Source organism: Sinocyclocheilus grahami, unplaced genomic scaffold, assembly GCF_001515645.1.
Source record: "Sinocyclocheilus grahami isolate Dianchi unplaced genomic scaffold, SAMN03320097.WGS_v1.1 scaffold43.1, whole genome shotgun sequence".
Classification (NCBI taxonomy): Eukaryota; Metazoa; Chordata; class Actinopteri; order Cypriniformes; family Cyprinidae; genus Sinocyclocheilus; species Sinocyclocheilus grahami.
This window is the reverse complement of record NW_015505222.1, coordinates 1492440-1515577: the sequence shown is the minus strand read 5'-3', so window position 1 is coordinate 1515577 and position 23138 is coordinate 1492440. Positions and strand designations below refer to the sequence as shown.

Genomic DNA, 23138 nt, shown 5'->3' with positions numbered 1-23138 from the left:
TGTCACGACGGGACAGGACAAATAAAGCTCTGAGGAGACTCATGAGTCGGCAAGTTTTACCAATCCCAGACTATTCTTCTATACTTTGTCTGCAAGTTTTTATGCAAGTGTCTTTGACTTCAATTCCCCACATAAATGAAGGGTTCACTAACAGTGTTTGGAGACAGCTGTGACTACAACAGGTGATGAGCCATTTTCAGCTGCCTCAAGCACTCGGGGCATTGAGTCAAACTTTATTATTCATGCGTCAGATCCTGGGAGGAGACGAAACTCTTAGTGTAGCTGGTCATACTTGTGCACTCTCAAAAAATAGTGCAAAAGTTTGCCTTTAGGGATACAGCAGCTTCAAAGTCACCCTCGAAGGGACATCTTTGTACCTATTTTACCCATACTAAGGTACTAACATGCACCTTTTAGGGGTAGATAATGTGCAAAGTTGACCTTTTAAAGATACTATACCAGATGTACCTCTAAAGGTAAAATTTTTGCACATTCTTCTGACTGTGTGGAAAACGGCTAAAAAACAAAAACCTCAAATGTACAAATTATATAAAAGATTATTACTTCCTGGTTAAACAGCATTCGGGGTCATTATAAATTCAATTCAGACCAATAATTTGAGCGTCAGTAGTGCTATTCAAAAGAGTGTATTGACCATCACGAATATGCAGGATTTCATGTTCTCCCTAGCAAATGGTTCTAGAATGATCTCAGGGCTCAGAGGAGAGCGTCAGTCACACTAGACAGTAATACTAAAATTAAAGCAGGCAGGAAGTTGTTGGTGGAAGGAGACATGTGCAATTTAAGTCAAAGCATAAGGGATAGATGTGTGAGACTGTTAAAGAGGAACCATGAGGAGATTAATGACAAGCACGAGTGAAAAACATACCAGTTTAATTGATAGAGGTTAGCTGAGGTTTATTCAGCATTTAGGTTTTTATTTTGGATCCTGTTTTCTCAGAAGTTTGGAGTTGATTAAATTGGAGCCCTACTATATTTAAACAAATCAAGGTATTTCATGCAGTAATTAATTTTTTTTAAATATTTTTTTGCCCCCCATAATGGAGTAAAACTTGACCTTTTACCTATAAGTAATAAGTACTTGGTAACATAAACAAAATGGCACGATGCAGGTTATGCACTTCCTGGACTGCCATTGAGATGAATGGGAATGCGACCTTATTATAACTACTATAACCAGCACAAATCCATCTTGAGCTAAACATATGATGATTTAGTGAACATGAGATTACAGAACATCTGGATTTGTTGACAGCGTAACAGCCAGGCCATTTATCCAAGTACAAAATATTTTATTACAAAAAGTACAAGATACAAAATAACAAGCTTTATTACACTGATACTGACAACATTAGTGTTCAAAATCAAGATTACATTTAATTTATTACATTAATGCCAATTCAAGAATGTTGTGTAACTATGAGTGTTCAATATTACAGTATTGCCTCTTCACAGTTCTGCAGGTTGTGATATGAAAAGTACTGTGCTTCATCAACTAGCTACTCTCATTGAAATCTCCTGTCCAACCCATTTTTCATATACTTTGTGTATTTCAGTGCAGGTCCATCGTATTGGAGTGTGAGGAATTACAGACAAAGGGAAAAGTATCCATAATGGATATCAGCCTCCTAAATGCAAACAAAGGAATGAAGAATGTGACTATATGGAAGGAACTGGTGTCCATTTTCATTTACTAAAGAAAAGTATAATTCAAGTGTGTATTTTACCTGCTCTCACAGCAACACATGTCTTTTTGCACACTTCTTCTGTGTCAAAGCGGTTACGGTTCCCATCACAGCCTCCATACCAGAACTGAACGCAAGCGTTGGCCTGCCGGTCGTAGTACCAGCGGATGTTATAGTCCCGACAACGGCCCTGATCCAGGAGCAGCTCACAACGGGGGTCCAGAGATACAACTTCTGAACATAGATTTTTTAAAAAAGGTTTACAAGATTACATATATTTCATATCTTGTCTAGTGAACAAAATCTTCAGATATTTCACTAGGTTACTTGAATTTTCTTAATTATGTGAATCTTCAACTATAGATAAAAAATGTTTTGTTCAACAGACATTTCAATAAAAGAAGACTGCTGATAATATAGGCAATTTGATGACAAGATGATCTGGAATGCATGTGATATCACACATCCTGTGCATGCAGCAGACTTTGCACTTTTAATTAATAAAAATGCAAGTAAATGTCATAAAATGACTAAAATGCTTTATTTGTAGTCCTTTGTAATCATTTTCTAGTGATGTCCCCCCACAGTATACAGTATAACCAATACCAAAATCTAATAATAAAAATATACAAAATATTACGGAAAAAGACGATCAGTTAATGGACTTACAAGACTTTGAGATGGATAAAAATGTTTTCTTGTTGGCCTATTTTTCTTTTATGTACTGTATGTAACATTTATTAATGATAAACTTCATTCAAATGCTGACTATATCGTGTGTAATGCAGTCCGGTAGCCTAGGCCTCTTAATATAATTAATATAATAATTTAATAATGTTTTAATTTCTATATTATAATCATTTCTTAATTCAAAATAAAATATTAATAAATCCATCTCTGATAATATCAGGTTGCTATGGTCACGCAGGTTTGTTTACGCATTAAATTCATGGCAACAATAAAAATATGTCATTGCCAAAACATAGGATCTCGAGGCCACGGCATAAGAATGTCATTGCCTTGACAACATTATCTCATTGCCACGTCATTTTATCACGTTCCCACGAGTTAATATGACGTTCCCATGAGTTAGTATGTCATATTAATAAATCCATCTCTGATAATATCAGGTTGCTATGGTCACGCAGGTTTGTTTACGCATTAAATTCATGGCAACAATAAAAATATGTCATTGCCTCAACATAGGATCTCGAGGCCACGGCATAAGAATGTCATTGCCTTGACAACATTATCTCATTGCCACGTCATTTTATCACGTTCCCACGAGTTAATATGACGTTCCCATGAGTTAGTATGTCGTGGCCACGACAAAACTAAGTGAACCGAAAATGTCCCCTCTCGGTCGCTGTAGTTCACTTTCAGTCTGTCACTCTCGATGTCACGTCGGTATTGACCGAAGAATTGGGATCTCGCTTAGAGAGACCAATCTACTTCGAGTGTAACTAAACGAGCCAATGCACATTGGCATGCGATGATTGCATCCAGCTGCCGCTGACCGCATAATTATGCAGCAGGTGCAATGCATACTCATCTTTTCGCTTCAGAGCCGAGCGATCACATCGTTCTGCTCCTGACTACTCTACTGAGAGAAGAAGACTGAACAAGTTCAGCGAGCTTTTTGGAGCTCTTGGTGTTGGTGGTACGGCGCTTCAGCGGTGGTGGTTTCCCGTGTCGAGTGGGTTGCACACATCAGGCTGCACTACCCCCTGTTTGTGTTACAGGCGGCCATCTCCCCTGTGCTCTTCAGCACATTAAAAGAGCAAATCCTAAAAGAGCATTCACGGGTGGAAGTCTTTTTAAAGACGCTTCTTTTTAAAGATGCCTTTCCACCCATGCATTTCTGGATGCGGTCGTTACCTGGTGCTGGTAGATGGTCACGATCGCTGCCTCACGTGTCTGGCCATTAAGCACGCTGAGGCAGCTTTTGTGGACGAGTCGTGCTCTCATTGCGGAATAATGACCGTCCCGGAGTTGCCTGCAAAGGGGCGGGGTTCCAGTACCCCTGCCTAGATCTAGTGTTCCTCCTGGCAGAAGCCAAAGGGGCGCTACTTCTGGCAGTTGCCTGGCTGGTCTTATGCTGACGGTGAGGAATTGGGCCCTCCCGAGGGGTACCACTCATATCCTTCGGTGCTCCCCCCACAATCGGATATCCAATGCTGCATCGGAGGGTGAGCCAGACCTTTCTGGAGAGGATGATTCGGCTGCACTGTTGCCTTCTGGGTGGCCAGCAATGCTGGATCCAGAAATGGTGGCTATGCTTGCCTGGGCCGCCGAGAGGGTTGGGCTCGACTGGAAGCCTCCACCGTGTCCCGAACCCTCAAGGCTGGATTCTTGGGGTGGCTCGTGCTGGTTCTCAGGGCCCCACCCTGATGCCTTTCTTCCCAGAGATGCATGATGAGCGTACCAGGTCGTGGATGGCACCTTTCACTGCCAGAATCCGGCTAGGTGGCTCATCCTCCCTCACCACCCTTGATGGCGGGGGTATAAGGAAGTCCCTCCGGTGGAGCGGTCAGTTGCGATGCAATTGTGTCCAAACACCGATGCCACCTGGTGGGGCAAGCCGTCCCTCCCCTCCCGGGTCTGTGGAGAAGCTGCCTCTGCCCTACATGCCATGGCGTTACTGCAGGTTCATCAGGCCAAGGCACTGAAGGACCTGCATGAGGGTGGTCACGACCCAGAGGTTCTCAAGGAACTTTGGACTGCTACTGACCTTGTGCTCCATGCGACGTAGGTCACTGCATTGTCTCTGGGTCGTGCAATGTCCACGATAGTTGTCCGGGAGCGCCATCTCTGGCTGTGTCTGGCTGACATGAGGGAGACCGACAAGATTTGGTTCCTGAACACCCCCGTGTCCAAGTCCGGCCTTTTCGGTGATGCAGTGGAGAACTTCGCCCAGCAGTTCTCGGCCGCACAGAAGCAGACTGAGCACAGCAAACGCAGCAGCATCCAGCAAAGCAGCGCCGTGGAGCCGGTCCAGGCCCCCGCCAAACCTGGCGGCAAGCAGAAGAGGCCCTGAGACGGGTGACCCAGAGATGGAGGGAGCTGCTCTTCGGGGGATGGTGAACACACCACTCCCTCCCCCGGAAATCTTGACAAAAGAGCAGTTTCTTCTATCTCTGGGTACCCCTGGGGCCAGTCACACAGAGCCGTAGTTCACTGACAAGCTACACAAAATCGGCAATGAATCGCCTGCGATTTTGTGTAGCTTGTCGGTGATCTATGGCTTTGTGTAGTAAATGCCACTCCATCTGAAAGAACGTGCTGGAGATTTACTACTAATCACCAGAAGCGGCTTTACTGACGAGATTCGCATGAAAATCGCATTCAATTTTTTGCCCAGCCCTACCCTCGTTGAAGGAGGGAACTGAGACGTCACGTCCTGGCTCCACAGCTGCTGTACCACCTCTGAGCGGCCAGGTCACAGGGTCGGCGGCTCAGCAAAAACCTGAGTATACGTTGCACCTGCTGCCTTATTATACTCACACTGCAATCAGCGGTAGCTGGATGCAATCATCGCATGCCAATGTGCATTGGCTCGTTTAGTTACACTCGAAGTAGATTGTTCTCTCTAAGCGAGATCCCAATTCGTCGGTCAATACTGAAGTGACGTCTCCGTTCCCTCCTTCAGGGAATGAGGGTTACATACATAACCGAGATGTTTTCTATTGAAATATGCATATTTTAAAATGTTATTCATTTATTCCTGCGATCAAAGCTGAATTTCAGCATCGTTACTCCAGTCTTCAGTATCATATGATCCTTCAGAAATCATTCTAATATACTGATTTGCTGCTCAAGAAACATTTATGATTATCATCAATGTTGAAAACAGTTGTGCTGCTTGCTGTTTTTGCAGAAACCATACTTTTTTCCAAGTAAAAAATAGAAATCTTTTGTAATAATATTTAAGTCTTTACTGTCACTTTTGATTCATTTAATGCATCTTTGCTGAATAGAAGTATTCACTTCTTTAAAAATAAATAAATAAATACAAATCTTATAGCTCCATAACTTTTGAACAGTAGTGTATTTTGTCGTGTATCAGTGAGTGTGTAATGTTTTTACATTTAGGTAATGGTGGACGTGGTGCTGGTATATATCACACTGAGGTTGACATGTTCACAGTTGTTGACGTTGATGATGATGATGATGTTGTCCCTGATGAAGGTCTGCTGTGTGTGGATGTCCCAGTGACTGTTGGAGTATCTCCTCTACCGCTGCTCTGCTCTGAAGTGTTTGTGTCTGGTGTCTCAGGTGCACGTTTAACCTCCTGAGTGAACATTAGAAATGCAAAAAACACTCAAAATCGAGGTTGAACACAAATAAAAAATTCCATTCATTATCTATGTTTTACTATATCTATATATTACTAAACCAAGGCCACCAAGAAAGTGTCTGGTCACTGTTGAGACCATCAGTGCACTAACCTCATTAATGTCTGGACCAGCTGTTGGAGCAAACGTGCCAGTGTTCATCCCAGAGTGTGTTCCCGTGTTCTCTCTGTGGACTTCGTTTACATTTGTGCCATAACTGTACCTGCCATTACCATTGATGCGGTTGCCATTAATACCATATCCGTTTTCAAAACCATTAATGCGACTGAAGATAAGTGCTCCATTTTCATCCTCACAGAGCTGATTGACCAGTTTGGACTCCAGAGCTGTATAAGAGTGAATTAAAAAGAGAGAAAAGCATTATTAGATATTTAATTCCAGATTAAGCCTATCATTGGATTTATTTAAATAAATAAATAAATAAAAAGTCAACTATTATTATTATTAAATATAGAAACTATAAATGTATTGATATTAATATTTACTCTGCCGTTGAAAAGTTTGGGATCAGTAAGATTTTTTATGTTTTTTTTGAAGTCGTCTTATACACTCATCCAGGCTGAATTTACTTGATTAAAAATGCAGAAAAAAACAGTAATATTGTGAAATATTTTTACAATTTAAAATGATGGTTTTCTCTTTTAATATACTTCAAAATGTAATTTATTCATGTGATGCAAAGCTGAATTTTCAGCATAATTTCTCCAGTCTTCAGTGTCACATGATCCTTCAGAAATCATTCTAATATGCTGATTTATTATCCATGTTGGAAACAGTTGCTTAAGATGTGTAAGTGCAGTTATGCTTATACAAAAATGTAAATATTTAGCATATTTAATATATTAAGGTTAATCTAAAACGTCTTGACTTTTTAGCAGTGCAATCAATTAATGAGTCAAGATAAAAAGTGATGTTAAAAAACATGCCCCTGCTGGTTAACATGCCATAAATACACAATTTTGTGGGAAAAAGCATCTATCAGCTTATGCATACCTCCATATGTACAGTATTCAATTATGCATCTTGCCATCACCAGAGAAGTACATTCATATATAGTACAAGTACGTGAATTGGCATTCAGCCTCAAGTTTGCTGAATCTATTACCTGGCAAGGTGTTGAAGTGGTCTATGTCAGTGCTCACTGTCAGGGTCCGACGCAATGAGATTGAGCTCCTGGAGAAACTCTTCCTGTGTGGGATCACTAATGTTAACAATCCCCACAGAGTACATCTCAATATTGGCTGCATGCGCCTCCCTGACAGCGATTTCCAGCTTCACAGGCTCCCGTTTATCTGTTTGTCCGTCTGTGATGACAATGGCAACCTTCCTCACCCCAGTCCTTGCACTGTAAAATGCTTCTTGAGTTGCACTGCGGATGGCAGAGCCGGTGTATGTTCCCTCGCCGATGTAGTGAACCCTGCATATCGCTTGTTTGACATCTTGTTTGGTCATGTAGCGAGCGAGGTTGAACTCAAGCTGGACCTCTAAGCTGTACAAAACGAGGCCGACTCGGGTGGCATTACGGCCTATGGTGAGTCTGTCAACTAATGCGGCCACAAAGTCCTTGATGATCTCAAATTTTTCAGGCCCGACGCTTTCAGAGCTGTCAATCACAAACATCAGCTCCATGGGACACTCTTTACACTTGACTCCACAGCCTGAAAAACAGCACAGGACATTTAATGAACTTTACATACTACCATTCAAAAGTTTGGGGTGAGTAATATTTATTTTTTAGAAATTAATGCTTTTATTCAGCATGGATGTGTTAAATGCACTCTTAAAAATAAAGGTGCTTCACGATGCCATAGAAGAACCTTTTTGTCTAAATGGTTCCATAAAGAACCTTTAACATCTGAAGAACCTTTCTGTTTCACAAAAGCTTCTTTGGGGCGAAAGAAGGTTCTTCAGATTACAAAAAGGTAAGAAAGAGATGGTTCTTTAAAGAACCTTTGACTGAATGGTTCTTTGTGGAACCAAAAAGGGTTCTTCTATGGCATCGCTTGAAGAACCTTTTGAAGCACCTTTATTTTTAAGAGTGTGGATTAAAAGTGACAATAACTGTTTCGAATGTTAAAGATTTCTATTTCAAATCAATGGTGTTCTGATGAACCTTCCATTCATTAAAAAATACTGAGAAAATGTATCACATTTCCACAAAAATATGAAGCAGCACAACTGTGTTCAACATAAGAAATGTTTCTTGAGCAGCAAATCAGCATATTAGAATGATTTCTGAAGGATCATGTGACACTGAAGACTGGAGTAATGATGCTGAAAATTCAGCTTTGTGTCAAAGGAAAAATTATATTTTAAAATATATTACCGTAGAAAACTGTTATTTTAAACTACAACAATGTTTCACAATATTACTGTTTTTTCTGTAATTTTGATCAAATAAATGCAGTCTTGGTGTGCATAAAAGACTTCAATTAAAACACATTAAAAAAATAAAAAAATCACACCAACCCCAACATTTTGAACAGTATATAAAGCAAATTATGTTCAAATGTAATGTGGGATACACATACCACAAATCTCCCGGATCATTCGGATTATATCGTCCCTCTAAAAAAACAAACATCATTTGAGTCGCTAAAATGCATATGAAATGCATATATGAATAAACTGCATATTATGATTTGAATGTTGTAATATGATGTGAAAGATGTAAAAGACACACCGTTAGTCCAGATTCTCCTTTTATTCCTGGTCTACCCTGAAACATGCGAGTAAGGGAGTTAAAATGCATCTTAAAATATACAAAAAAGGAAATTACATCCAGAGATATTTGCCTAGGTGGCACACATTGTTTGCTTTTATATAAAGGTGAGAAGCTCTTACTGATTTCTGTTGTTCTTAAATGTTTCCTTTTTACTACAATTGTTTTAAACATCTGATTTTTTATGCGTTTTATTGGGATGTGTATTTCGTTGCATACTGTTGAACCAGATCGTTCATTTCATTGCACCCCACCACATTTTTCCAAATTACCTCTCTGCCTTCTATTTAGGCTGCATCCTATATTAAATAGAAACTCATATGCATTATGACTGATTTGAAGTACTTCATACAGGCAGAAACTCTGTTAACGACGAGGTTAGTTTACTAACTGTTTGTCCAGGAATGCCAGGATCTCCCATATCACCTTTAACCCCCTTCATCCCCCTCTCACCCTGACCTCCACGATCCCCCTGAAAACCACAAATGGGCTTCATATTAATACATTGTACAAATATTCAATCACAACACAGAATATAAAACAAAACCTGAGACCTTTGACCCGGGCATTCCTTCTCCAGGAGGTCCTCTTGGCCCGCTCACACCCTGTGACCCCTGATTACCCTGCAATAGTGTACAAGATTGTGCTGTTAGGTTTGAAACACATATATATGCATGGTCAACTCTTTATGATTTGTGTATGCCAGTGTCTCACCTTTGGACCCTGTAGGCCTTGTCCTGGTGGCCCAGTCGGTCCAGGAGGTCCTGGTCTTCCCATGTTGCCCTGTATTGTTCACAGACAGATTATTAACACAAATCAAAGGGGGAAACACGTTCAGATTCATTGGTGCTGAGATAAAAGCAGCACTGGAACATCTGGAATGACGTTTATGTTACTGGATTATCTGGATTTGTTGGACACATATGTAAAAGATTTGGAGCAGGTGTGTGTGTGTGTGTGTGTGTGTGTGTGTGTGTGTGTGTGTGTAACATATGATCACGGATACAGTACGATGATAAATGTGGTGTTAAGATGATGTAGTAATTGATGAAGCCTTTGAGGAAAGGCATGTATTCAATGGGAAGTTCATTCAGCGAGACATTCTTACAGGGATCACAGATATTAGAAGAAATACTTTACAGATAATATAAGAAATGTTTCATCCCAAAAGTATTTGGATACATAAGCCACACTTGTCTGAACATGGCATTGCATTAGTTAAGTGCCATTTATTTAAAAAAATAAAACAACAACAACACATTTCAAATTATTAATTGTGGGAACAATTAGCCACATCTGTTTGCAGATGCCACTTAAATTTTTTGTAATATAAAAATATATAATATACTCTAATGTTCAAATGTTTGGTGTTAGATATTTTAGTTCCTCACCAAGGCTCCATTTATTTGCTAAGAAATACAGTAAAAACAGGGAAATTGTGAAATATTATTACAATTTAAAATAACTTTTTTTCTATTGTAATGTATTTTAAAATGTAATTTATTCCTGTGATCAAAGCTGAATTTTCAGCATCATTACTCCAGTCTTCAGTGTCACATGATCCTTCAGAAATCATTTTAATATGCTGATTTGCTGCTCCAGAAACATTTCTGATTATCATCAATCTTGAAAAGAGTGGTACATTTTTTCTCAGGGTTGTCTGATGAATAGAAAGTTCAAAATAAATAAATAAAATAAATGTTATATAAAATTATATAGTTAAAAATTATATAGTATAAAATTGTCTTAGTTCTGATTAATTTAATGTGTCTTTGCTAAATAGAAGTACTAATTTCTTCAAAAAAAGTACCTTAGAATGGAAGTGTAAATATTATTTTAACATAATATTCATATTCTAAAAACATTTTGGTGCAACTGTGAAGACTTTTAAATATGTTCTTTAACACACGCACACAAATGTTTCCTTTTGTAATATGGCAAGGATCTCTCATGAATCTGTTCATAATTTGTCTTAAATCAAGGCTAAGAAGGGCTGAATGAGATTGACAAGGGCTTAAATACGATATCATTAACATGCGTCTGTGTTTGGTGACATACAGGTGGTCCTTGTAATCCTTCCCCTGGAGGTCCAGGTGGGCCCGGTAAACCCCTGAAGCCAATATCACCCTGAGACACAGTCATGATGAAATATCTGTGTTTACACCTCATTTGATGATAATATTTTTATACAGGTGATCTGCTTTAGGTGACACGGCATAAGAACAGTCCACACCTTTGGTCCAGGTGTCCCTATGCCCTCTGGACCAGGTTCTCCTGGAAGACCAGGAAGACCAGGAGGCCCCTGCAAACATATAACACACACCGCAACAACAAAATATGACTTAATGGTGAGTTACGAGACACTTCCATTTCACAAAAGGTTCTTTAAATTGGAAAAAGGTGCTTCATGATTATTAAAGATCATTCAAATGTTTCTCAAACTAAGAATTTTTTGTTTTTTAAGAACGATACTTGCAGGAAACCAAAATGGTTCCTCTATGGCATCACTGTGAAAAGCCTCTTTTGTAATCTTTATTTTGAAGAGTGTAATTCCTGCTTTCTAGAAGAAGAAAAAAATTGCTGCTTTACTGTATTTGAAAGCAGACATTGTTGAATCGAACTCACTTTTTTGCCTGGTGGGCCCTCAGGGCCAATGTCTCCATTAGGTCCAGGCAAGCCCTGCAGAGAAACATAACAGAGTAATAAAGTAAACTACTAATGAAAAAGAGAATGTTTGTTTTGCATTTTCATAAATGAAGTTTAAAGACAAACCTGCAGTCCTCTGCTTCCTCTGATACCAACAGGACCCTCTGGACCCTTTAAAGAATCAGATTCAGTCAGTTAAAAATACAGCATGTTACTGTACATGAACTGTAGATCTGAAGTGTCACTCACTCTGTCTCCTTTGACTCCTGGTGTCCCACACTCCCCTCGCTCACCCTAAAAAAAATATTTCAATCATGACCACTCTCGGAACATTTTTGCATGGGGATGGATATGACAATGTTAATGTATTTGGTCTTGACTGGCGGAACAGATCTGCTACGCTGCTGCTGAATTGCTGCTGCTGTTGGTTATTGCAGTATTTGTAGATTATTGCTGCTGCTGCAAGCAAGTACAGGAACTTGGTACTGCCAATGCATACGGCGATACGGTGCCGTGAGTATTTAAGACATACTGCTGCTGCTGCACAAATAGCATATCAAATAACCCATAGCAGATCTATACAGGTGGAGCTGGGGAAGGTGGAGGGTTTCAGAGAAACTCTGAAAGCGCGCTGCAGGAATCTCAAGTGAATGCTAGCCAGCCATATAAATGCAAGGCAGTAAGCTCATTGGCTGCATATGCAGCATGAACCAATCAGCTTGTGCCAAGTCATTTGACTGAACTATATATATATATTTTAATAGTCAGTGTCAGTATATACACACACACAACACAATTTAAAGGTTTGCCCATTCATTTTTGGAAAAATATATATTACTTTTGACAAATATGATATACACTCAGATGAGATGAAGTATAAAGTCATATCAGTTGGCTAAAAAGCTGTTTTATTCTTCATAAATAAATAAAAAAAATGATTATATAGTATAACGGATTATTATACTATTTTCAATTTAATATTCTATATTCACAGTTAAAAACACTGTAACATCAGTCAGTATAACATAAAAAAATCTGCACCATTAAGGATTGCATATAAGGCACATAAAATGTATATTTGTTTACATTTGGCAGACGCTTTTATTCAAAGCGACTTAAACTGCATTTAACGAATACTTTTTTTTCCTAATCTAACCACGAGATTGCTAGCACAACTGATAATTTGTAAATCCATCTATGATGCATCGTTTTACCTTTTCTCCTTTGTATCCAGGTTTCCCCTAATAATCAATACAGAACACATGGTAAGAAAGAGTAATTACACAAGCAGATAATGTCAAAATAGAATGACTTTAGGCCTTGTTCTGGACAGGTTTACCTCTGTCCCGTCTCGTCCAGGAGGACCGCTGAATCCACTCTCTCCCTGCAGGAAGTGTGTCTCATTTTAGAGGGTAACACAAATAAATAAGACAAACATGGGTGATCATTTAAAATAACTTTGACCTTTTGTCCTTTAGTTCCCGGACTTCCATCTTCTCCAGGACGACCCTTTTTACCCTGTGGTTCTCAGAGAAAGAGCATTAATTTACTAATGATTCAGATTCTGCCATGCACAGCAGATCATTCTGTCAACAGTTTCTAGACAAAGAAAACTGGTTAAAGTGGAATAAACTGACGGGTGCAGAATTATTTATTTATGTTTATGTGTTCCCTTCTAGACACTGAAAATTCTTTACAATAATAAAGATATAAGGTTTTATTAATAGGCTGAAATTATATTAATTTTAAATAGCAGTCAAGCAGTTTTCTTTCAAAAAATGTTCAATATCTGAATTATTTATTTTACAGCAATATTCAAACAACTTCTCTCCACCAAATCAAATTCAGTGTGGTTTCATCAAAATGCAAGAAGTCTATTTTAGGGACTAATTTTATGATGCTTTCATTTATTTTTTCCCACTTTATGCTCCTTTTTGGAGATTGGCAGATGTCACTGTCACTGTATGGACAACAGCTGTGTGGAGATGCTACAAAAAATGAGCAACACAATAATAATAGCAAACAGGTTTAGTATGACATAAGCATGAATAATTATACAATTGTAAAATTCTTGCATGTTCCACCAATGAGGCCACTTTGATCAATCTGGTGGGCATTTGTTCTCTTTATTAAAAACATGTGGAAAGACAAAATCTGAATTTATATTAAATTATGCTTTTTTGAAACTGTGTGAGGGGCTGGAAAGGGTTTTAAGAATGTGTAACACTTACAGGTGGTCCGCTGGGTCCTCGCTCTCCTTTCTCACAAGTGCATTTTGGGGAAAGAGGGCACTGTTGGACACACACACATACACTGCTTTAGTCACAACAAATAATGTCATTCATAAGTGTCCTAAATGAATTCTGTCAGTCAAAGACTTACCACTTCATTAGCCACCTCAGTCTAGAAGGAAACAAAAGTGAAAAAGGTGAATTTACAAGAAAAAATGTACAAAAATGATAAGAGACCTCATACAGTCTATACAGGTATACATGTCCAAACCAACTTTCAGAAAACAAAAAAAAAGAGACTAAAAAGTCCCATATTTAGTCTCTTCTCAATACACAAAAGACTGCTGGAAGAAAGTCTGCCTTTTTTAGATGTTTCTCATGCCAGGTTTAGTGTGCATGCATTTGCATAATAGATGCACATGTGTATGAATGAGAAAAACAGAAAGAGAGACACATTTCCAACAACATTTCTGGGATGAAAGATCAAGTTTAAGGTCAGTGATAATAGACAGATGCCGTAATCTAGGAATCACAGGCACTCAAAAGAACAAAGAAAATTTCATTGCAACACATTAAGTCATTTCATCTTGATTGCAAAAGCGCACACAGTTGACATAATGACAAAGTGGAAAGATGCATGTCTTATTTAACCGAAAACGTGTGCGATGAGCAACATCACGCTTAGCTTGAACGAGCAGCTGATTAACAGATGTAACTACAGCGGATGAGACAGTCGAGCAGCAGAGAAGATGACAATGTTGCATGCGATTTGAATGCTCCTGGCCTGCTAATGTGCTTTTCTTGTCTCATTAACAAGCACCTGCATCAACAGTCTTTCTAGAGCAGCTAGCGTGCAGAAGGCTGGGTGAGATATTCATCCTGCATGCAGGATCATGCTGCTCATAGTACCCTAAAGCTCTGACCCAGCACAAAGTCAATGAGAAACAGATGTTCACTGTGCAAATACTGCAACCCATTAACTGTTATTCTGCTCTAACTCCAGTAGACCTGCTAAGAAAAAAAATTCATACCAGTTTAAGGGGGTCAAACTGGTCAAGCAGACCCACCATATCTATTTACATTCAATACCTGAGAAAGAAACTGTTCCAAAAACATCTTTATAAACCTATTTGAGTGCATCAGATGCACAGTTGAGAAGCTAAATGGAATAATCACAATATATGTACTGGTATACAGAATAAGCTGGAGTATTTTTACCCTCAGAATTTGGATCTACCCACCACAAATGTCTGTTACAGATATCACTCTCTTGCCCAACCATTGAGCCTAAAATAAGCCTTTCTGACTGGAAAAAAGTGATCAAACTGGTCTAGTAGCTCAGCGAGGTCTAAACTAGTTTAGTCAAAGTAGTTTATCAGCTCTACCCAGCGCGGTCATGATTTACCAGGTTAACCTCAGTCCCATAAAATGGTAGTATGGTTGACGAAAACCACCTAAACACGCTTGTTCCAGTTAGTTCCAGCTAATTACCAGCTTGGACCATCTAAAACCCTGCAAAACCAAACCATTTATCACCTTAAATGTAGTTACCCCTTACCAGCTTAGCCAAGGTAGTCAGCCAGCCCTAAAAGGAATGGTCAAGACCTATAAGGGGCCAGAACATTCACAAAACATTCTTAAGAATAATATTCTTCTTAACTGCTATTTTATGTTTATTTTCTAACTTTAAAGCAAAGTTAAGGATATTTTGTATACCAAATACTTCTAAAGAATGTCTATTATCTTTATTCTTACCATTATTCATAAGAAAAGACAAAAAAAATAATGTATGTCACAGGCTTGGATGTCTCTCCTGTGATCTGCGGTTTTCTATTATCAGAGAAGCACAAGGGAAACTCTAGCAGGAGACGGCAGTGCTGGATAACATATTCAGTCGTAAAAGTTTCCCGTTCATGTGCAGATGCTGTGTGCTGTGAGACACTGAGGTCAGCTCACCACATTAAAGACATTCTGTAAGTTTATACAACTCCAGACACACTAAGATCCAGCATTCCTGTCTACTAATAGGAAGCAATGCTAAAACCATTAACCAAGAAACTGTTGAGGGATTTTTCACGAGTTCACCCTTACATCTAATCTGATTGAGCAAATAGTAAGCATATTTTGGTGTGCTGTCATGGGGGAGGGCTTCGAGCCCGGAATATAGCCCGAACCCAGAGAACTCCCCCTATCCCTAGTATGGGATGAGAACAGATTAAGAGTGAGGAGTTGGGGTGGAGGAGGCATGCCGGAAAACTTTCATTAACTAGAGGTAAGTAGGCTGTGTATATATACGTATTGTGCTATTTAGACTGATTAGCTAAACGGGTTACACCTGTGCCAGATTGGTTGATTTTCTGATCGTGCTCCTCCCGAACCTTGTTAATAAAACATAAAAGTGTGATGAATTAGATGGATGGAATCTCACAGACAGACATGACATGCATCTTACGTGCATTGTGGGGCACACTTGATCAGGTGATTGGCGCCAAGCTTTTTTTGCAGGCATGCGTTGTATCACTTTTATCAGGCAACAAAGAGAGAATGGGTTCAGGAAATTACACGAGCCAGACTTGTACTTGCATCACTTGCCGACAAGCACACCATGGTCCAAAATACTATGCTCTAATAAAGTAGACAACTTCTTAAATCACCTTTAGGGGTTTTTATCTTGAGGTAAGGTGTGTTTCAGAAAGCATTTACTCACTATGCCCTTAATGCCCTGTCGAAGGAATTCATAATCAACTTTTTCCATGTCCTCAGGACAGATACAGCGATAAGACGGCCCATTTTCCATAACTGCATGAAGAGTGTTCTCAGGAGCACAAACCCCGACACATACATGCCCCACTTAATCTGTGATCCCTCAAGAGATATAAATCCTTAATTTGGGCCTTCACAAGCATCTGACCTTCATAATTTCTACACTTCAAAGTTTGTCCCTAAGAACCAAAAATTTGTTTTCACAGCTCTTGTCTTAACACTGCCATCTTAAACTTCTTTGTTTGGACAATCCTGCGGGAACTTTTATTGCTCAGATGTTCCTCTTTCATGACATTTTTTCAGATGTTTCTTCAAACATTCCTCAGGAGAAATAAAAATAGGCACAAACAGCTAATATTCAGTATACATAAAGAACTATAAAATTAATGAGGATCACAGTTCAGATCACAGAATTTAAATAGAAATTGAGTTTATATTGAGAGATTTCAAACAGCACCACAGGCCTAAGTTGATTGTAGAAGTTATTGGCACCAATTGCCTCTGTGATCAGTTTAAGGCTGGAATACACTACACAATCTTTGCATAGATTTTTGCTCCAATAAGTCTGCAAAAGTTGATGCTTGTTGCCGAAAATTAAAGTCTTCAGATTTTGGGCAGTTGGAATCAACAGATCTCACAGAAAATTGCAGTTTATGAAGTGCACAGACTTTAGTTTTTTTTTTTTTTCAGACTTTCGCCATTTGCAAGTTTGTATTACGCAATTTGAAAAAAGTCAGAATTGCGAGATGTAAACACGCAATTGCAAAAAAAGTCTTGATTGTGAGATAAAAAGTCACAATTACCTTTTTATATTTTTTATTGAGTGGCAGAAAACAGGCTTCCATACCATCCAAATTGCTTAGTGATGCCTAGTCTTATTGATGCCTATCTGTTTAAAAAAATTGTGTGGTGCATTCCAGCCTTTAGGCTCACAATGCTTCTGGGAAAATTCTTAAAGGGATAGTTACTCCAAAAATGAAAATTCTGACATCATTTACTCACTCTTATGTCGTTCCAAACCTGTAAGACTTTCATTCATCTTTAGAACACAAATGAAAATAATTTAATAAAATCTGAGAGATTTCTGTCTCGCCATTGAAACTCTACGCAATTACCACTTGGATGCTGCAAAATGTTCAGAAAGAGATCATAAAACTAATCCATATGAATTGAGCAGTTTAGTCCAAAGTTTCTGATGAGACTCAAGATGTTAAGAGCTTTTGAAGCGAAAAAGTAGTAGTAGTGTAGACTATTAATGGCGGGACAGAAATCTCTCCGATAAATTTTCATTAAAATATTAAAATATAATTTGTGTTCCAAAGTTGAACGAAAGTCTTGCAGGTTTGGAACGACATGAGGGTGAGTAAATAATGACAGTATTTCCATTTTTTGGGTGAACTATCCTTTTAATGATACACATTAGATTTCTGGGGTCTAGCAGGACAAAATTTCCATTTGCTCTCGTTTATGTCTATCAAAAAACATTTGACGCAAGATTTTTATTTCCTATGGGAAACACTACTTACAATCTCTTTGACGATCTTGTCCACGACGCCCTTGTACGTAGTTGGGCGGCCGGAGGACTGGCCAGGAGCCGCAGCTGTTCCACATTGGCAGCAGATGTGAATCCCACTGTGAAGAATTGAATCCCTTGGTTCTTAGCATCAGCTAAAGCAGAGAAGATATCGGGATTCTTGGGATGCGACTCGCCATCGTACAGCAGAATGGCCACCTTCACGCTGTCAGGGCCAGACTCCTCCAGGTAAATGCGTGTGAGGTTGGTGATGGCGTAGGTGGTGTAGGTACCATGCCCTATGTAAGGCATGGGCTCGATGTGATACTGGAAGGTGGGCACGTCCCTCCAATCTTTGAAGGACTGTTCGATGATCACATGACTGCTGTACTGAAGGAGAGCAGTTCTGAATTTCAAGCCCTGTGCAGTTTGGAGATGGATGTTTCGGATCCGGCTAACGAGATCAGTAACAAAATGCTTCTCTTGAGCATGGTTGTCTTTGGCGCTTTCTGAACTGTCCACCAAAAATGCCAGTTCCAAATTATAGTACACATCTGAAAGTTGGAAAAAAAGACAAAAAAGTATTAAACATTGACCCAAAGATATAAATTCAAACCTATGTTAAAACGTCAGATTGGACATCAATAATATTTTCAAACATCTTTGTTTCTTGCATGTACTGTGACCAAACTTCATTTACATTAACCTTGACTTCTGGTGTCATATTGATTTGAGTTTTATAGTGTTTTACTGTGTTTTTGCATTTTGTGTAGCTTGACTGCTGTAAATATGGACTGTTATTGAATTTAAGAGTTTAAGTGATAATAAGATTTTCTGAAGATTCTTCAAAAAATTTCATTGTGACCTACAGAAAAAATAACAGCATACAAGGCTTATTATTGTTAACAAAAACTAAAACCAAAAGCATAAAAAAACATTTTCGTTAATTGAAATAAAATAAACAACTTAAATAAAATATTCAATCTTTACACTTATTTTATTTCAGCTAGTTGACAAAGCAACGTTGCATTTTCATATTAAAATAGTAAAAGTACTAAAACGTAAAAAAAAAAAAAAAGTATACAGACATTAAAAATAGCAAAACCACACAACTAAAATTTTAAATGATTATCTTAAATAAAATAAATAAAATTTTATTCAAAATATTAACAAAAACTACAATAGTAAATCAGTGATACTAATCAAACAATGCAGCATATGAGTTTGGGACAACATTTTTAGTAAATATATTTTTTGGGGTGAACTATTTCTTTAAGTGAGACTTGGAATAACAAAGTGACAAAAATGCTGATTTGTGACTGCACACATTGTAATGTGGTTTGACACTAAAGTACAGTCTGTGACTCCTATTTGACCGTAAGGCAGCAAACTTCACATTTGTGACCCTGGGACACAAAACCAGTCATAAGTCGCTGGGGTATATTTGTAGCAATAGCCAACAATACATTGTATGGGTCAAAATTATTGATATTTTTTTTATGCCAAAAATCATTAGGATATTATGTAAAGATCATGTTCCATGAAGATATTTGTAAATTTACTACCTTACATATATCAAAACTTAATTTTTGATTAGTAATATGCATTGCTAAGAACTTCATTTGGACAACTTTAAAGACGATTTTCTCAGTATTTAGATTTTGTTGCACCCTCAGATTCCAGATTTTCAAATAGTTGTATCTCGACCAAATATTGTCCTATCCTAACAAACCATACATCAATGGAAAGCTTATTTATGCAGCTACATCAGGTGATGTATAAATCTTATTCAGCTACATCACTCAGGTGATGTATAAATCTCAATTTCAGTTTGAAGTATTTATGTATTAACTGTGTTGTGCTGAACAGCAAGAAATATTTACCATTGTTTTTTGGGATGACATTAGAGGGGATTGGTTTATTTTTGTTTCTTCCATTTCTCTTGTCTTCTAAATCAATATCATCATCAGCAGCATCGTCAAGTTTGCCCAGCTGAGCCAAAACAAGCTGCACTCCCAACAGAAAAACCAGCCAGCTTACACCACCGTATCATCACTACAGTAGAAGAAAGACAAACAGATGCCAACACAGTATTAAGAATCGATAACCTTATTCTCAAATGCATCACATGCATTGCCTCATTTAAAGTATGCAACCAGTGTCTGCTTATTTAATTTCCACCCTAAATACTCAAAACTTACCATTAACATTTGAAATTTCATATTTCAAAAGTGTAATAGCAAAAAAAGTTATTTTCTCATAAGTCTCATTTATCTGAACTAATATATTACTGAACTATAACAGCTAATGCAAGGAAAATGTGCACTTACTGTGTGAAACAGCTCTAATTTCAGTACAGTACAGGCTTGAGTCCAACCAAAAATCAGCAGCTGAATGATGACGATCAGATGAACACGACAGTCTTCACAGCATCTTCTCTGTGTGAGATCCACATGCAATAAAGAGATGCCATACAGAATGATTGAGAATCACTGGATATGTGTGAAGACTGCATTGGTTTGCTGTAAAAGACAAGAAATGTAATAATGTGCATCAGCTCCATTCATGTGAGTCATCTGCTGCCATCCAGAGGAACACTAATATCCAGAGCTCCTCCTGCGAACCCACCCATTTTTACATTTGCTGCATAATATATAAGATGCATGGCTGTGCATAAATGTAACAAAGAATGTAATAATTTTTAAAGCAAGTGCAGTAGTTTTCATTTTCAAACAATATAATGCAATTTATAACAGATTATTTGTGTACCTTAAAAAGGTACATTAATTACTGATCTGTTAAGCATTATTTGTTATGGTTAAAGTTATCACAAATTCTTCTCAAAAAGAGTGGTGGCTTACATCAGTCACCAAGGTGGTCTCACACTCTTTACAGGATGGCTCGTCGCCTCCTTTTTTGGGCACAGAAAGAACTCCTCTCGTTAAGGGTGGTTCATGTGCTGGGCAGATTGAACCTTGGTGCAGACATGCTGTCCAAAGGCAAGGTAGCCCCAGGCGAATAGGGCCCCAGGCGAATAACACTACACCGTCAAACGGTTCAAGAGATCTGGTCAGTCTTCGGGAGGGCAGAGGTCGACCTCTTTGCCTCAGAAGACAACTCTCACTGCCCAACATACTTCTCGATACAGTGAGATGCTCTGGCCCACGACTGGCCCAGTGCCCGCCTATATGCGTTTCCCCCGATCGCCCTGATTCCTCAGATCATCAGGCGGTTCAGGGAGACCAAGTGCTCTCTCCTCCTAGTAGTCCCGCTCTGGAAGAACCAGGCCTGGAGCTGTGGAGCCTTCATGTATGGTGCCTCGAGTAAGCAATACCATTTTGGAGGCAAAAGTGCCGTCTACAAGACGACATTACAGCCTAAAATGATCGGTTTTCCTTAACTGGTGTTCTGCACAAAGTTTGGACCCCAATATCATGTGAAGTGTCCCATGTGCTAACCTTTTTGCAAGAGCTGCTGGATAAGGGGCGTGCCCCCTCCACACTCAAAGTGTATGTAGCAGCTATCGCAGCAAACCATTCTCTCGAAGCTGGCCAATCGATCGGCAGAAACGACCTGATCATTAAATTTTTGTAATGACGTAACAACACAACATAATGAGCTCTGTTTAAGATGGTCTTGTGCTGGTCCTAAGTCTATTAAGTTCTTGAAGGGTGCACGGAGGCTGAATCCTCCTCGCCCTCAGACTGTGACGTCTTGGGACTTGTCTATAGTCCTGCGGACCACCCTTCGAGCTGCTCAGTTCGGACGATTTGCGTCCCTTATCGCTTAAAACGGCCCTCCTCCTTGCCTTGCCGTTGGTTAAGCGAGTGGGTGACTTACAATCACTGTCAATCAGCGCCTCATGTCTTGAGTTTGGGCCTAATGACTGTAAAGTCATTCTAAAACCAAGACATGGTTATGTTCCTAAAGTGCTCTCAACTCCATTCAGAGCTCAGGCGATCTCCCTGTTGGTGCTCCCCGTTACAGATGGTGAGCAGTGTCCAAACAGGCTCTGTCCAGTAAGGGCTCTGAGAGTATATCTAGAGCACTCTAGCCTGTTTAGACAGTCAGAGCAGCTTTTTGTTTGCTTTGGAGGCCACCATAAAGGACTGCCGGCCACAAAGCAACGACTTTCTCCCTGGATTGTTGATGCGATAGCCTTGGCTTACGCCTCGGAAGGCTTGCAATGCCCTACAGGTGTGAGGGCCCATTCCACAAGAGGGATGGCCTCCTCCTGGGCGTGGTCCAGCGTAATTTCTATTGGTGAGATCTGTGCGGCCGCCGGCTGGTCATCGCTGTCCATATTTGCCAGATTCTATAACTTAGACGTCCCTGCTTTACAGGCGCGAGTTCTTTCAGTTTAATGTACCACTCTTCCCCGTTGGGCGAAGCTGGTTATATTAGTGCTTCTCAGCTACTAGAGCTTGGGGCACAATGTGCTTATGTTCTCAGGGGTCCTTATTAGTGCTCCGAGACTGGGCTTGCAGTGCAGGATGTCCTGTATCTGCTCATAGCGCGGCATGATTGGATGCGTTCCCCTTAGCATTTCACGCAGCGGGAGAGACCGTTCGAAAGGGAATGCTCCGGTTACTGACATAACCTCAATTCCCTGAGATAAGGCAACGAACGTTGCATCACTTGCTGCGCTATAAGCTGCACATGAATCGATGACTGTCTGATGAATGGCGCTCTGAGCCGACTTATTTAAGGGTCGGCTCCGCACTTTCTTAAACGTGAACAAATCAGGCTTCAGTACAGAGTAAAACAGGAGTTTTTCCATTAGTGTTTCACGCAACGCTTGTTCCCTTATCTGAGGGAACTGAAGTTACATCAGTAACCGGAGCATTATGAGCTCTGTTTAAGATGGTCTTGTGCTGGTCCTAAGCAACTAGCGCCTGCTCAGGACTAGCTTATAACAAGCTTATAACCCACTCAGGACCAGCTTAAACCAGCTCATGACCAACTAAGGACCTATCAAACCAGCTGCCATGCTTCAAAACATACCTAACCGGCATATGCTGTTTTTTTTTTTCAACAGGGTAACTAAATGTCAAGAATTTTGTGAATTACCATTGATTTCATAAATGTGTGTGCTTTTTCATTGACCCTCACCCATGCAATGTGGAAGTGTCTGCTTTTAGCTGCCATGCAGAAGTACGGCAGACAGATTTAGTAAATATTGTGGCATAAGGTACCACTGAA

The 23138-nt window shown here is 39.4% G+C and overlaps 1 protein-coding gene across 1 annotated transcript; it reads right to left on the bottom strand.

The window, feature by feature from the left end:
- Positions 1–1369: 1369 nt before the first annotated feature.
- Positions 1370–22239, bottom strand: col28a2b (collagen, type XXVIII, alpha 2b). Its single transcript, XM_071582372.1, is given in 28 exon segments — positions 1370–1649; positions 1749–1940; positions 5793–5997; positions 6155–6387; positions 7167–7195; positions 7197–7719; positions 8593–8629; positions 8745–8780; positions 9175–9255; positions 9338–9406; positions 9498–9566; positions 10842–10910; positions 11017–11085; positions 11409–11462; positions 11556–11600; positions 11679–11723; positions 12644–12670; positions 12769–12813; positions 12894–12947; positions 13661–13720; positions 13812–13832; positions 15752–15916; positions 16368–16475; positions 17539–17548; positions 17950–18490; positions 19820–19948; positions 21395–21509; positions 22132–22239. Coding segments are annotated over 28 exon segments (3147 nt in total). The 3' UTR covers positions 1370–1641.
- Positions 22240–23138: the final 899 nt, after the last annotated feature.